General features: G+C 41.7%; 1 protein-coding gene across 1 annotated transcript; it reads right to left on the bottom strand.

The window, feature by feature from the left end:
* Positions 1-210: 210 nt before the first annotated feature.
* Positions 211-3,228, bottom strand: LOC144458441 (uncharacterized). Its single transcript, XM_078160940.1, has 8 exons — positions 3,047-3,228; positions 2,763-2,953; positions 2,514-2,631; positions 2,387-2,425; positions 1,683-2,092; positions 1,171-1,391; positions 905-1,064; positions 211-388 (listed from the first exon to the last, which is right to left on the bottom strand). The coding sequence occupies exons 2-8, from the start codon at positions 2,950-2,952 to the stop codon at positions 252-254; spliced, it is 1,275 nt and encodes a 424-aa protein (XP_078017066.1). The 5' UTR covers position 2,953; positions 3,047-3,228; the 3' UTR covers positions 211-251.
* Between the last annotated feature and the right edge of the window lie 12,568 nt (positions 3,229-15,796).

The following is a 15,796-nucleotide window of genomic DNA, read 5'->3' as shown; positions in this document are numbered from 1 at the left end:
CATTTAAAACCCAAACTACTCTCTTTGTCAGACTTGCATGTACATTTAAAACCCTAACAGCTCTGTCAGACTTACATAAAAAACACCAAATAGCTCTTTGTCAGAATTACCCACACATATGCATGCATGCATGCAAGCTGAGGCTGAGCACGAACCACAGAGGAAACATTACCATTAGGAACAGTCCACCGGCACTTACTCACAAGGGTGTCAAACAGTCAAACAGTCCAGAATGGGCACTTAGGAATAGTTCATCGGGACATAGTTTGTTGTGACCGTTGTCTACGGCCACCCCCACGGTCAGAAGCCAAATTAAACCACCTGATGGAATGGTGGTTTATTTCCATGTCCGTTGCCTTTTCCCCCTGATGGTTCTTGCGCACAGCCCCTACAGTACATTAAAATAAGAAAAACACACAGAGCAAACAAAAGGTTATGGTCCAGAAACGACCAACTCAACATTTTGATGCATTTTCAATGCAGTTTTGTATGAAATAGTAAACTACACTTGTATAAGAGAACAAATATCTTGTGACTTTAGGAGAAGTTAAAAGCTCTGTATTAGAAACCAGGCAACCCCCGCAAGCTGGTTCAGGCAGACAACTCAAGCTGCTCAGTATTCTCATATGATATAGCCTGAGTCATTACCATTCACACTAATCACACCTTTGTCAATGACACTCTGGGTAAAATTATGGAAAACAGACAATGCATATGCATTGGGGTTCCATTTCCCTGTTGGGAGTTATTTTTTTAGTAATCACTGGCTCACTATACATTATACCTTACTTAGACAATAACAGAATTAATTTTTTCTGGTCTCAAGTCCACTAAAGACACAGGGCTAGATTTGCTGAGGACATTTGACATTTTGAGGAGCAATATGTATATAATTCACACTTACGTGCGAGGAGAGCCTTGGTTGCCATCTCGCTGAACTTCTTTTTATTATTAACTCCCTTCCAATTTATCTGTTTGGCAACACTAGATGAAAAAATGTGTGCCAGGATATTCCAGGTGACATGCTTTATGTCACGTCCCCCAAGAGAGGCCAGCACAGCGACCTGTAAAAATAAGGCACTGAATTAGCAATGAAGAAAAAAACAGTAAGAAAGAAATCACTGAGAGAGTACATAATATAAACTAACGTGGTGTTTGCAAGATATATACCATTTGTTTCTTCTTCATAGCATTCGCTGGGTCATTGAGCCAGTCCTCAAAACAGTCCACCTCAGCCAGTGAACTCAAAGGAAAGGAGATGTCGTCTGGCATCTCTGATGCTGGTTCACGTGCAGCGTTCAGTCGTGACATGAGGAGATTCATCACAGAACTTTGTTGGTTAAGCTGGTGTTTTAGGTTCTCCAAAAGAGTGAGCATGTGGAGCTCGGCAGCTACAAAAAGAACATCAAAATTTAGAGAGGTCATGATGAGGATACTAAGAGCAAAACAAAACAATTCTATGGAAAACAAGTCATTTTAAATTATAGACAAAAATCTCACTGACTTAATTTTGGGTTAGGCTGTTTCTTTTAGAATCAGTTTTTGAATGTTTTTTTTTAAATTCGAAGTTATTTTTTCAGTGTTTAATTCATCTATGACATTTTGTTGATAGGATTCAGAATTGTATGAGTTTAAATGATCAGTTCAATATTGCATCAGGTGAGGGATTAGTTAACACTTACGTGTGCAGGGAATTGGCTCCCTCCCAGACCGGCCAGCTCTTAAAGTGGGCATGAACACTTCCGAGGCGGTTTCCAAAGGATTTGTGGACTGAGATGAATGGAAATGTTCAAAAGATGGCAGTGGAGGTTGTGGTGCAAACGAGGACAGCCCAGGAGGTGATGGATGGAAGGATGATGTATAAGAAGTCACGAAGAAGGTCAGCTCTGTGAGTGTCGGCTCAGGAGGAGGGAGCTCAGAAGGTGCAGCATGAGCGGATGGCCCTGGAGGAGATGGTGATGGTGGAGGTGCAGCAGTGGAAGATAGCCTTGGAGGTGGTGGTGGAGGAGCAGCAATGGAAAATAGCCCTGGAGGTGGCTGTGGTGGAAGTGGAGGTGCAGCAAAGGAAGATGGCCTTGTAGAGGGTGCATTGCTGAAAGGACAAAAATAAATGGTGTTGTGTACATTTTCCTACCTATTGTATTAGTGTCATATCATGCAGTGCAGAGAAAAAAACAAAAATTAACAGCTCAGCAGTTTAGAAATCTTTTTTTTAAATGCACACAAAAGATTGGTTTGCAGGATTAGAAAACACCCTAATCTAATATGATAAATCAGACAGTGGTTATATTTACCTTCGTGATGACAATGGGGATGCTGATGACTGCTGAGGGTGTGTTATTGGAGTTGAGCCTTTTTGGGATATGGCCTTTTTTTAGGAACACACTCAGTGTCACTCTCCTCTTCTGTATCACCATAATAGTGGCTGGATAAACACAAACACAAAAAGACATTTTACATCATGTTCAAATCGCATGCATTTAAACATAACAAATACATCGAATCCCTCTTACATTGGTTTAGGTGTTCTCTTAACACGGCCAACCGGTGAATCCTCATCATGTGAATCCAACTCAGATGTGTCACAGGTCAAAGACTTTTTCATACCACGCCAAGCTGACATGTAGTCATCTAAAACAAAATTGACATTAGTAAATTACAGGTCATAATCTTAATTTGAGAGACAAACACAATTACAGCTAAATTCTGGAAGATATTAAGTTCTAACAATAACCAGATGTTTAAATATTTTTTTTTTTTACCATATGTCTTCAAAACTCTGACAGGATGCCTTGTCCAGTTCTGTCCAGGTGCCTCTGCACACCGCACAGCTTTATTGATCCGCTCATCACTTGTGTAATTTGGCCAGAGGGTGAAACCAGCACTGTACCATGACTGAGGTACTACCACCACAGACTTTGCTGCATCAAAGTACTGAACAACATGAAACATCCTAGAAAAAAAGAGAAAGAAAAGAAAAGAGTAATTTGTATTGCTATTTTTTCCACCAAGATTTTTTAGTATCGACAAAAAGAAATAAACTTACTTGTACTTAGTACATCGATGTTCAGTGTAGAATGATGTTTTAAGATGACTCAACTAACCACAACTTACCCCACTATAGCAAACCAGTTCATCTACTTCTTTAGGCTATGCAGAATTGGTATGGTTACAAAACCTCTTCTGTGGGGGACTAGGACACATTTTTGCTTAACTGTACAAACTTTGGCATACATGCATTGTTCTGACACTTGTGACATGCTATAAATATTTAGGAAGTCAGAGTTAAAGGGATATGTAAAAAAGGTGGACTTATCTGAAAAGTTTCTATATACAACATAGATTCCATCATGACACTCAACAATATTAACAATCATACAAATTTCATCTGCAATGATGAACATATTATCCCCTGTTGAAACTTTGATAGTCCATTGGTCAGTAATCATTTGGCTGTACTGCCCTCGAACCCCTCTAAAGGCAAGTTCATCAGGAACAGGTCCAACAAAGTGAGGCCTTTTTAAAGAGTATGACATTTGATCAGTCTGACAAGTAGTTTTCTCAGACAACCGACGTATAATTTGTGCAAGTGGACGTTCAGGCTTTCGGACAAGTTTTTTGAGCATTTGAAGGTGGTTCTCATAGGGAAAGGCTGCAATGTTATCCAGACAACCATGCAGCCTTACATCCTGAGCAAGATGAACTAATGAGTGAACGTTGTACACAAGTGAGTCCTTGCCATGTATTTGGCCAAAATGGGTCACAAACATCGGCAACAATGTCTCAGAATACTGACAGTACAATGAAGACAGTGTTGGGCTGACTAAAATGGCAATGCCAGAAAACAGCAGCATGAAATTATTGTAAATGTTTGTGTCCAGGTAGGAAGGCAGAATGACAGGTCCAATGTACAATAAAAACATCCTAAATTCTGTTGCTTTCCACCTATCAAGTTCTCTCAGTGTTCTGGGTTTCCTGGCAAATTCCACTGGAATATGATTGCGTAAACCTGTCAAACAATCAGACATCTGGTTGACAATGCTGGCGGGCAAGTGGAATTTGAGAGGCCCCCTAAGCCAAATGTTCAGAAATTTCCTTACAACACCCAAACACACAGAATGCATATAATCACCTGGGAACTGAGATACCATCCCTATACTTAAGTCATGGAAAGTGTTAGGGCCATCTAGGTGATGTTCTTCATCGTGTTTTTCCGCAAACGATTCATCTGTCCTCAGTGGACAAGTGATTAAAGGAAATGTCATTCTTCCCACATACTGTCCTTTCTGCACACATTTGTCGCATCCAAAATAGCCATTGTGAGGCTTAATATTTTTTATAAAAGCCCGGGCAGGGGCATCACAGATTACAGAATCCAATTTAAAGAAAATCCTTTTGCCTTCGAAATCAATGCCATTCTGTAACTCTTTCAACTCAACAACAAAGTCTCTCAAAAATATATCTGCTGGCTTTGGTTTATGTGGTCCACAGAACAATGCAATCACAGCTGGTTCCTTAATTGGAACACTTACGAGGAGTCCTAAAATGGGCCACACCTGAATCCCACTACTTTTGAACAAAGGCAACCCATCAATGTTGATCTGTAGTTTTAAGGTACAGCCATTAGTGATTGACTCACATGCCTGGTACAGTTTCTGTTTGAAAGATGACAGGATGCCAATGTAATAATATAGTCCTCCACATCTTTCCTGTATGTTGTGAGTAATCTTTGTCTTAAGGAGGGTTCTTGCATCCTTTGGAAGATCAGGATGGTACAATCTTAACAAACCAAGAAGAGCCGTGAGAGCCACTAGGGAAACTCCAAATGTTAATGCTCAGTTATGAAGACTGGCCCCTAGATTACATGACTAATCCACTGTCTCATCAGTATCCTGGTCCGAGTCACTCTCCTCCTCAGGCACATCCACTGAAAAGGACTGCTGGTCAAAATGTGATGTGTCCATCTCTACTATGTCCTCCTCCAACAACCCTCCAGCCTCCTCTCTGTCACTCCCACTATTTTCTATGACTGCCTCAGCTACTCTATCTCTACATTCAGTCTGTCTTTCCTGACTGCAACAATGGGAAGCAAATTTTTCAGTGTGCATGGTCCTGATTTTCTTGAGTCGTCTCTCAACATCTCTACGCGCTCTCCATCTAATGGTGGCATCAGAGAGTACCCCCGAATCCATCCCCACTTATATTCTTCCAGCCAAGCTGTTAAATTGTAAGGAAAATAAGAGGGACAATATTTTAACAAAGCTTTAAGGAATTTACTTGGTTAAACAAAGTGTAACAGAATTAAAACCAGTTAACTTATGTGACAGTTTGGGTGGTCAGAGGAGAAGTGGTGAAGCAGGAAGTAGTAGTGTGATTAGCACTAGAGAAGAGAAGAGAGGAGGGAAGGGGAGAGTTCTATTATTTCTGCTGGATGATGTTTCAAGTCTCCACGCAGAAGGTGCCCATGTATGAAGTATATCTTCAATATTAGGTCACAGAGTGACACAGACAAAAATAACTATTCATAGTAGGAGTGGGAATCAGTATTTCACAATGTACAATATGCAACATTACCCATGATAAAGTGCATAATTTCTATTTATTGACTAATTTTGTGTCAGGTTCACAGAATCTGACAAAGAGAGGAAACACTGAAAAGAGAGCAAATCATGAAATAGGCCTTTTTAAAACTCCATGATGGATTTTAAGAAATTAAACCATATGGCAACCACTATAATCTATGTATTAAGGGCAAAAATATTATTCAGAAAAACAGAAAAACAAAACAAATGGATCCGTTTGACTATTTTGACACAATCTGAAAAACTAAAAATAATGTTTTTATGTTCTGGAAATAAATATGTGATAAATAAATAAATAATAATTATAATTTAAAATGTTAAACACTGTCCGGAAAAAATACTGTGCGTGTTTAAAGCCATCTGAAGCCGTTAATCACAGTCAACAATCGCCAAATCGTACTTTAAATGCCGTTGAAATGTGCGCTATGCGTGCTAAATATGCAATTCAAACCGTACACATTAACTTACAAAACATTACAGCAACTCACTAAATGCTTCACCGTTTCAGACTGAAGAGGATCACAGCGTCTGCAGATAAACGACCCGGTGCTGACGTTAGCTGCAAGTCTGCTACACAGTCTGGCTAATGTTAGCAGTGCTAGCAGCAGCAGCAGCAGCTCCGCTTACAGGTTTATATCCGTGTTTGTGCTTAATGTGGGCAAATGTTTCTCCCGTCGGGTGATCATATATCAGCTTATTATGTTACAGTCTACATTCAACATTATTTACATTGTCTAGATTAAAACACTGCCGACTGGGTCATTCCTCGCTATTGGTAACTTTTTAAGGTGTTAAGTTTTGATATTAATATTGTGAATTTTTGACGTTTTTAACATGTCATTAGGTAGAAGACATGTTTAACCTTGAGGAATTTGTATTTTTAGAGCTCAGGCACTTAAATGATAATAATTATGGATGGATCGTGCTAGAGTTCCACCCTGTTACAGACATATACATAAGTATTGCTAAATGTTAATAATGTAAATATTCAACAATATTTATCAACACTTATACCTTATGTGTCCCTTATTTCATAACATATGTTTTTTAAATTTGAATAATGAAGATACAGAAATTATTGTGTAGAATATAGGCTTTTTGTTTAGAAAATGTACATGTGCACACCCAATTTAGCCAAAATGCTCAAGATAAATAGATATGTGCACAATAAAACACATGTATTCTCATTGTCTCTTTCAGGACTGCAAATTAACATAAGAACATTCTGAAAAAATACCATTGTTTTTAGGTCATTTTAAAAGAAACTGTGTGTAACAGGGTGGAAACAAGCACAACAGGGTGGAAAGTACCGTAACAGGGTGGAATTACCAACAATGATTAGCCTTTTTAAAAGAACTTGGTATTTATTGAACGTTTTCATTATATCCACATCTGTAGGGGCTTCTGGAGGGGCCTCTGGAGGGGCCTCTGGAGCCACATTGTGAAGCGTTGCTTCTTTCAGCTCAAAGCATGGGCAAGCCAGCACCCCCTTCTCCCTTAGGCAGAGACAAGTTATGTCTCTGTACTGGACTCTGCCTGGTGAGGTGCTGAGGATCTGGTGAATCTTCATAGTCCCTTTTATTGCAGTCAAAGGGGGCAACTGTGAAGACCAGAACAAGGTCATGACTTATAAGGCTATCAAGTAAGGTAAGTCAAATCATTTTTATCATCTGAGATAATGCTGCACAATCTGGTGGCCAAACATGAGTTATAACACATTAAAGGTGTTGCAAGAGGAGTTGAGAAGCAGGCTAGCAGTTCTTAGAAGGGCGGAGCATCTCAGGAAAAAGAGGAGGAAGAAGGAATATGCTAGGACAGGTTTTTTCAGGGACCCTTTTAAGTTTGTTAAAGGATTGTTCAGCCAGGAAAAGGGAGGGCAGCTTAAAGCAGAAAGGTTAGAGGTTGAAGAATATTTGAGAAACACGTATTCAGATTTGGAGAAGAATAGGATAGTAGGTTTCCCACCTGATATCCCTCCATTAGGAGGGATAGAGCATGAGATGGATGTCAGGCCACCTAGGTGGAAGGAAGTTCAGGAGGTGGTCAGGCGTGCAAAGGCTTCTTCGGCCCCAGGGCCTAATGGAGTCCCCTACCGGGTTTATAAAAGTGCGCCTGATACCCTTAAATTTTTGTGGAAACAGCTAAGAATAGTTTGGGAAAAACAAATTATACCAAGAGCATGGCGTAGGGCAGGGGGTGTCCTCATTCCTAAGGAGAAGGAGTCTGTGGACCTTAGCCAGTTCCGGATGATTTCTCTCTTGAATGTGGAGGGGAAGATTTTCTTTAGTGTAGTAGCGCAGAGACTAGCTAGCTACTTAGAAAGGAATAGCTTAATAGATACCATGGTGCAGAAGGCAGGAATACCAGGTTTTTCAGGGTGTTTAGAACATACTAGCATGATCTGGCACCAGATTCAGGCAGCGAAGATTAACAAAAGGGACCTACATGTAATATTTTTAGATCTTGCAAATGCGTTTGGTTCAGTACCGCACAGCCTCATTTGGAGTGCGTTTGACTACTTCAGAGTGCCACAGGTAGTTGTTAACTTAGTGAAAGCATATTTTCAGGATATTAGGGTGTGTCTAAGTACAGCAGGTTTCACAACAGGTTGGCAGAGGCTAGAAATAGGCATCATGGCAGGGTGTACAATTTCTCCATTAGCATTTACTATGGCAATGGAAGTAATCATCAGGGCTTCTAAGTGGGTGGTAGGTGGGGAGAGACGGCAGAATGGGTTGCATCTTCCACCAGTTAGGGCTTACATGGATGACATGACACTGGTGACCACAACAATGCCATGTACAAAGAGGCTACTAGAGAAGGTAAATAAGAACCTCAAGTGGGCCAGCATGAAAATCAAGCCTAGTAAATCTAGAAGCATCTCGATATGTAGAGGGAAGTTAAGTGATAGGAAGTTTGTCATAGATGATGAGGACATCCCAACAATTAGGGAAAAGTCAGTAAAGAGCTTAGGTAGGTGCTACAATGTAGAGTTGAATGATAAGGAACAGGTGGTGAAATTTAGAAAAGATGTGGCTGAAGGATTGGATAGAATAGATAAATCAGAACTTCCAGGAAAGTTGAAGTTGTGGTGTTTGCAATTTGGGCTATATCCTAGGTTAATGTGGCCATTGTCAGTTTATGAAATTCCAATATCTGTTGTGGAAAGAATGGAAAGGTCGGTTAGCTCCTACATTAGGAAGTGGTTGGGCGCTCCTAGGTGCCTAAGTAGTGTTGCATTGTATGGAAAAGGGATACTTCAGCTGCCAGTATCTAGTTTAACAGAGGAATTTAAATGTACCAAGGTCAGGACAGAGCTCTTGTTATCTGGGAGTAAGGACGTGGTAGTTAGGAGTGTGGTTCCAAATCCAACCAAGGGGAGGAAGTGGAACCCAAGATCGGCAGTTCAGGAGGCAGAGGCAGCTCTTAGACATGCAGAGATTGTAGGTAATGTTCAGTTTGGCCGGGGAGGCCTGGGGCTTGGCTCAGGTAAACCGGTATGGAATACAGCAGGCCTCAAAGATAAAAGAAAGCTGGTTGTAGAACAGATACGCAGACAGGAAGAGATAGTAAGGGGTGCAAAGGTAGTGGCCCAGGCTAAACAGGGACAGTGGTTGAATTGGGAAAGTGTAGAGAAGAGGAAGCTTAGTTGGAGGGACCTGTGGAGTATGGAGGAGAATCGTATTAGATTCCTGGTAGGGGCTACATACGATGTGTTACCAACCCCCCAGAACCTAAAACTGTGGGTAAATGAGGACCCATCATGCCCATTGTGTTCACGTACCGCAACTTTAAAGCATATTTTGTCAGGCTGTAAAGTTGGCTTGTCACAAGGCCGATATACATGGCGACATAATCAGGTGTTGAAATGTTTAGCTGCAGGCATCGAAGGGAAACGAAGACAGGTGAATTCAGAAGGTGTTAAGGATAGGGGCTTAGTAATTCAGTTTGTCTGTGAGGGAGAGAAATACAGAAGGGATAAGTTAGTGAGGAGGCAAGGGTGTGGCCGCCTAGAAGGTGCTTGTGATTGGGAAATGCAAGTAGATTTAGGCGGAAAGCTTGTTGTTCCTCAGGAAATAGTCTGTACCTGGCAGAGGCCTGACTTAGTGTTGTGGTCAGTGAGTCAACAGATAGTTTATTTCATTGAGCTGACAGTTCCTTGGGAAGACTCAGTGGAAGAAGCCTATGAAAGAAAAAAGCTTAGATATGCAGACTTAGGAGCAGAAGCTGAGCAGCGAGGATGGAAGACTAGGATTTGTCCAGTGGAAGTGGGGTGTAGGGGATTCATAGCAAGATCAACTGTCTCACTCCTGGGGGAACTCGGAGTGCGGGGACAGAATTTGAGGAAGACAGTGAGGGAAATGTCAGATGAAGCAATTAAATGCAGCCAGTTTATCTATTACAGAAGAAATAATGTCAGCTGGGGGCCAGCAGGGGGAACTACTAAGCAGGGCACATAACTCCTTGAGATCAGGTGGAGAGATCCACTTCCTGTCAGGAGAAATCCAGGAAGAGGAAGTATTTAAGTGTGGGAGTGGCCTATTGGAATCCATTTTGTTTGAGGCCATGCGGCAAGGTGAGTGTGCTTGCTGATCCTGTAAGTCCAGTTAGCTCCTTTAACTTTAGCTTATATTGTAGTTATGCTATGTAGTGTGTGAAATAGAGTATGGTGAATGTGACAAGAAAGCTAGTATCAGCATTGCTTCTGCCTGGAGCTCGCATGTATGGAGCCTGGGTTTGGTTGAAGATGGCAGTGCTGTTTGGGCTGAGAAAGCCATGTGTAAGTAAGAAGGAAATCCAGGAAGAGGAAGGTTATTTAAGTGTGGGAGTGGCCTATTTGAATCCATTTTGTTTGAGACCATGCTGCAAAGTGAGTGTGTTTGCTGATCCTGTGAGCTCATTTATCTCCTTTAACTTTAGCTTACATTGTAGTTATGCTATGTAGCGTGTGAAATAGAGTATGGTGAATGTGCTAGTAAAGGTAGTATCAGCATTGCTTCTGCCTGGAGCTCGCATAAACGGAGCCTGGGCTTGGTTGAAGTTGGCAGTGCTGTTTGGGCTGAGATCACTGTCCAGCCTCCTGGAGGTGTCATTGTTGTGAGGGCTCGTCCTGGGGAGGTAGACTGTACAGCCTAACCCGGCGGGGGAGTGTGATAGCCTAACAAGGCTTCCTTCCCTGGGTCTACCTCCTCTGTGGTAGTATAGGTAAGGTAAAGGAGGTTGTTCGGTTAGTGCGGGGAGCAGTGAGACCTGGCATTAGGGGAGTGTCTCTGGGACGCCAGAGATCACTGTCTAGCCTCCTGGAGGTGTCGTGGGACTAACTAGACGAAACACCGGTGAAAGGAGGTTCCCACCCGATGACCCCAAAGACATGTTAGTTATCACTGCTCACGGGTCTGTATAGTTAAGCCTTGCCATAATAGCTTATCGTAGGGCTTAGGAGGATTATTCACTGAGCGCTGATCCCTTTTTTTTTTTTTTTTTTTTTTATTAGAGCACAAACTTCTTGTGTTTATTTGAATGAATGTACTAAAGACATTAAATTTAGAACACTACTTATACAGTTCCACTTACCGCTGGCATTTCCTCCACATTTTTTTCAGGGACATAGTACAGCTAAATGGTTGACTCCTGCATCCTCAGCTTCTTGAAGAGTGCCTCTGCATTGGGGATGTCTTCTCCCAGGCGGACAAGTTTGTTGGCTGTTCTCTTCAGGGACCCACCAACGCCATCTGGGGCCCCCTTGCCATGACTGGCTTCAAAAAAGTTCCAGTTACTGCTGGCAAATCCCATTCTGAAGGGTTCAGTGGACAGAAGGAAGAAGTTCCACTTTTGTTTGTACTGAGTCGCTGGCCCATCACTAAAGAAGTGCAGCCTTTGAACTTTTGGGAACTTGTCCTTCACCATCTCCAAAACAGGCTGAAGACGGGCCCAGATGGCGGGTGGGTCGTGCCTCCGAGATGGCGAGATAGTACAGAAGCTCTGGGGGGTCCTGATGAGGTATAGAGCACACCGGTGTGGAGGGTCGCTTGCTTGTGTGACCCCCCAAAGTGGGCTGACTGCACCTCATTGTGATTCTTACACCCATAGTTCTCGCTAAAGTCAACGTGAATCAGACATTCTGTTTTGGCCAGGTTGTCCCTCAGCTACCTGTAGGCCTTGAATTGCCACCGAATGTTAAAAACGTGGTGCCGGAATTTGGCCATTCGATTGTGGAACTGCTCCACAGCTTCCACTTCAGGGAGGAGGATCTCTTTTTTGATGGTCACCATGGACATGCTTTCATCGTTGCTGACCTCAGTTGACCACTGCATGTGAGGAAGTTGATCGGTTGTTGCTGGCCTAACCAATGGAACAGTTGTTGATTGGCACTCTGCACACACACCATAGGCACAATCCTTCTCACTGGAATTGCAGACGATCGTATCCGCCATCTTCTCAACATCCTTGGAGGACAGAAGCCCACTGTTGAATAGGCTTGTAGCCATAAACTGGAGGTTTTCATGTGTCTTGCACTGACAGGTGTCCCTGTCAGCCTCTGTGGGTGCAACTACCCAAAATGGCCTCTGATTACAGAAGAAGGAGTATGACACTTGGTGTTCACTTTCAGCAGTAAATTTGTCGAAAAGGTTTTTGATGGTGTCTGTCAGCAATCTCTTCTGCATCTTCTTCTTTTGTATTGTTATGGTTTGTTTCTTCCCTGTTGTCATCTCTTAGGTAGTATGCTACAACCGCCTGCTTTTTTGTTAGTCTCTGTCAAGACGTTCTCTTGTAGCTGGAGAGCGTTCCAGTCAGCTTTGCCCTTTTATTTGAGAAGCCCAGGGTTTGTTGGCTTAATTTCTGAAGCCTGTATTTCTTCATGACCATCCCCATGGTCGCTCTTGCAAGCACCTGCTTGTCCCTCTGTTTTTTGGAGTTCCTGTACTTCCTTTTTAGTTCCTCAACCACGCAGGCATGGAGCAGCAGTTGTCTGCGTGAGCTGGGATGAGCAGGATGCTGAAGCAATTGGTTCAGTTGTTTTCGAGGGGACGGGGTCTGTTTGTTTTTTTGACGTTCCCACCTCTTCTTATACTTCTCAGTTTTCCTTTTCTCATCAGACAAGGCAGCTTTGAGTTTTTCAATTTCTCTTTCCATCATCTTCTTATTATTATTTCTAAGGCGCTGACCATGTTGTTTTTGCCTAAAAACAAAAATCAGACAGTTAACACACAAACTTAGTTTGAAGTTAAAGTTTGTAAGAATTGACTCTAGGTTCCAGACAAAACACATTGTTTAAGAAGAACAAAGAGAAGTGAGTCAGATCAATATCTGCTACAGCCACAGCATGCTCGTGTCACGGGGAGGAAAGATGGAGTGGTAGAGGTATAAAAAATAGCAGGGGATGAGTAGAGGGAAGATATAGGGGAGAGATGAACATACACAAGAAGGAGAGATGAGGGGAGGTACAGACAGGAGGGGAAGAGAGGAGGTAAATAGACATAAGGGTGGTAGGGGCAGGTGTATTAATAGAGGGGATATAAAGGAGTGTAGAAGGGTAGAGTGAGAGGGGATGTAGAGGTAGAGAGAAGAGATATAGGAGTAAAACTCAAATCATGTCCTGTTACATGTCTATATTGTGCATTGCAAGATTTTTACATTTCTAACCTTGAGGGCCCTGCCACAGGTTGCAACTCAGGTGGTATAGGTGGTGTTAAAGGTGGAGATGGAGGTCCTACAGCTGTTTCTCTCCTGCCTTTTGCTTCCCTCTTCCTCTCTCTCCATTTCTTTCTCTGGGCTCGCCTCTCACGCTCACTGAGATCATTCACTTTTTTCTTTTTCCCTGTGTCTCTGTCTCTCTGCCATTTTTCCCTCTCTTTCTGGAGATACTGCGCTCGTCTGTCAGGATCTGCATCACGCTTAGCCCTGTAGCGACATTGCCTCTCTGCAGCACTTATCGGAGCCATTTCCTAATGCTCAGACAAGTACAATTTAACTTAACTTATATTATGGTGCACATTATATCAACTTTATAATGATTAATTACCTTGTGATGCATCTACACAAGACAACAATCAGTTTATGATCATGGCTATGGTGTGGCATAACAAAATTATAAAGCCCAATTAATGTCCACATTCCCCAAAAAATATTCTATAGGCTTTATATTGGCAAAGAACAGATTCATTACAAATTAGTTCATTATATCATAATATATAATAATGATAATGAAATGTACATATATCATATTTTTATTATTAAATAATAACAATATAGCTATGCTAATATAATAATAATAATAATAATAATAATACTTATTATTATTATTATTATTATTATCATCATCATCATCATCATCTGTGCATATTCTGTATTATTATTAGATATTTTCCACCCGGTTACTTGCATGTTCCACCCTGTTACGTTTATGTACGTAACAGGGTGGAACGTAACAGGGTGGAATATTTCCAACCAAAGTAGACCTGACTAGCTAGCACTCCAGACCTGACTAGCTAGCTCTCCAGATTTAAACAGTACATAAATAGGGACATCAAACATATTTAAAAAAATTTCAAATTTGTTTTTACTTTCTCAACAATTTAGCATAACAGGGTGGAAATTTAAGAGTAGGACATGTGGATTTACACTATAAAACATGCAAAAACGGCAAGAGATGTTGATTCTTACCTCTGACTTCTCCTTCAAATTTCCCGCCAAAAGGGTGCTTCCAGTTCCTGTGTGTTGCATCATGGGAATTGTAGTTTTACTTGGTTTGGCAGGCTAAAAACCACAATGTAACAGGGTGGAACGCAATTCGGGGGACACTCAGTAAATTCAGTGGAACACCTAAATAACAGTGATATAGCCACAAACATATATTTAGAATTTTAATTATTTAATCTTGATATATACAATAATAAAGATATTTTTGTAATTATTTATTATTTTAATTAAATATTCTTCATTGAAATATGAAAAGTTGCCTTGGGGACATGGTAAAAACACGTGTTTGTGCCTAAAAAGAGGTATATAAATATAAATATAAATTTTTTTTCAGGCAATATTCTGTGTTAATATTACATGGGAGACCTCTATCTGTAATAAAATATCTTTCATATTAAAAATTTGGTTTATGTAAAGTAAGATATGAGGGGCTCTGTCCCAGGGACTGGAATGTTACCAATAGTGAGGAATGACCCGACTACGACTAGGCTATTAGCTAAACTTGCTACATTACCATGTTTGGCAAGAATATTATCACAGAAACGAATGAGGACGTTATGTACAAACGCTGCAAACTAATGCTTGATTTAAAAAAAAATACAACAACGCTGTTACAATCATTTTAATATTGTGTTATGTACTTACCAAGAACTCTAATGACAGACGCTCTGCCGGTGTCCTGTCGCTCTGCTCTGTGCTGTGCTCCACTCCCTACCGCCGAAGTGGTTAAAAAAAGGACAGTTAAAATTTGAATTTCGACGCGTCTGGGCTGCGCTGCCGAAACTGATTGGAGCCAAATGTATCATTACAACTGTCAGCGTAGTCTCTCCACCCAGACTCGGCGCAAAGCTGGGTCAGAGGCGCTTGGCGGTGTGACTGCTACACGGATCTCACGACTTGTAGGCGGATCTGGTTCAGTGTCAGCTGCTGCCTGGGTAACATCCAAGAACACAAAATTGAATCCACAGAGTATCTCCATACTGTTGATCTGTAGTGATCAACAGTATGGAAGCAGAAGCAGTCAGAGCTACAGGCTACAGTGAGGCTAAAAACAGAGTTCATATGACGTTTTTCGAAACAACTTTTTATGTCGCGGCTGCAGCACACTTGCATCACTACGGATGAGCAGTATGGAGATACTCTGTGGATTCAATTTTGTGTTCTTGGACGTTAGTCTGGGGCGCTGTCTGCCATTAGGTGTGCTAGTCGCAAGGGATGTGAGGACTCTAAAATCACTAGGGCCTCCGCCGATCTTTTACTATAACTATTTTCCTCCGTGGACGTGTTGTACAGCCGGTAGCAGACTGCAGCAGCCTGTAGTACTATCAACCCAGGTAGTCTCGCGAGATTAGCATTTAGCACCTGAGGTCATGGTGAGAGATCTCGCGAGACGGCTGGACATTGAATGAAGACAGAGCAACAAACTGTGGTGGGAGCACGTCCACTGAAGTGGATGGAAGCATGGGTCTACGGTGCGAGTATTTTCACTCGCATTTTCCCCTAAAAATATAACG

This window comes from Epinephelus lanceolatus, chromosome 17 (genome assembly GCF_041903045.1).
Source record: "Epinephelus lanceolatus isolate andai-2023 chromosome 17, ASM4190304v1, whole genome shotgun sequence".
NCBI classification, from domain to species: Eukaryota; Metazoa; Chordata; class Actinopteri; order Perciformes; family Serranidae; genus Epinephelus; species Epinephelus lanceolatus.
Note: the sequence above shows the minus strand (reverse complement) of the source record. Positions and strands in the feature narration are given on the sequence as shown.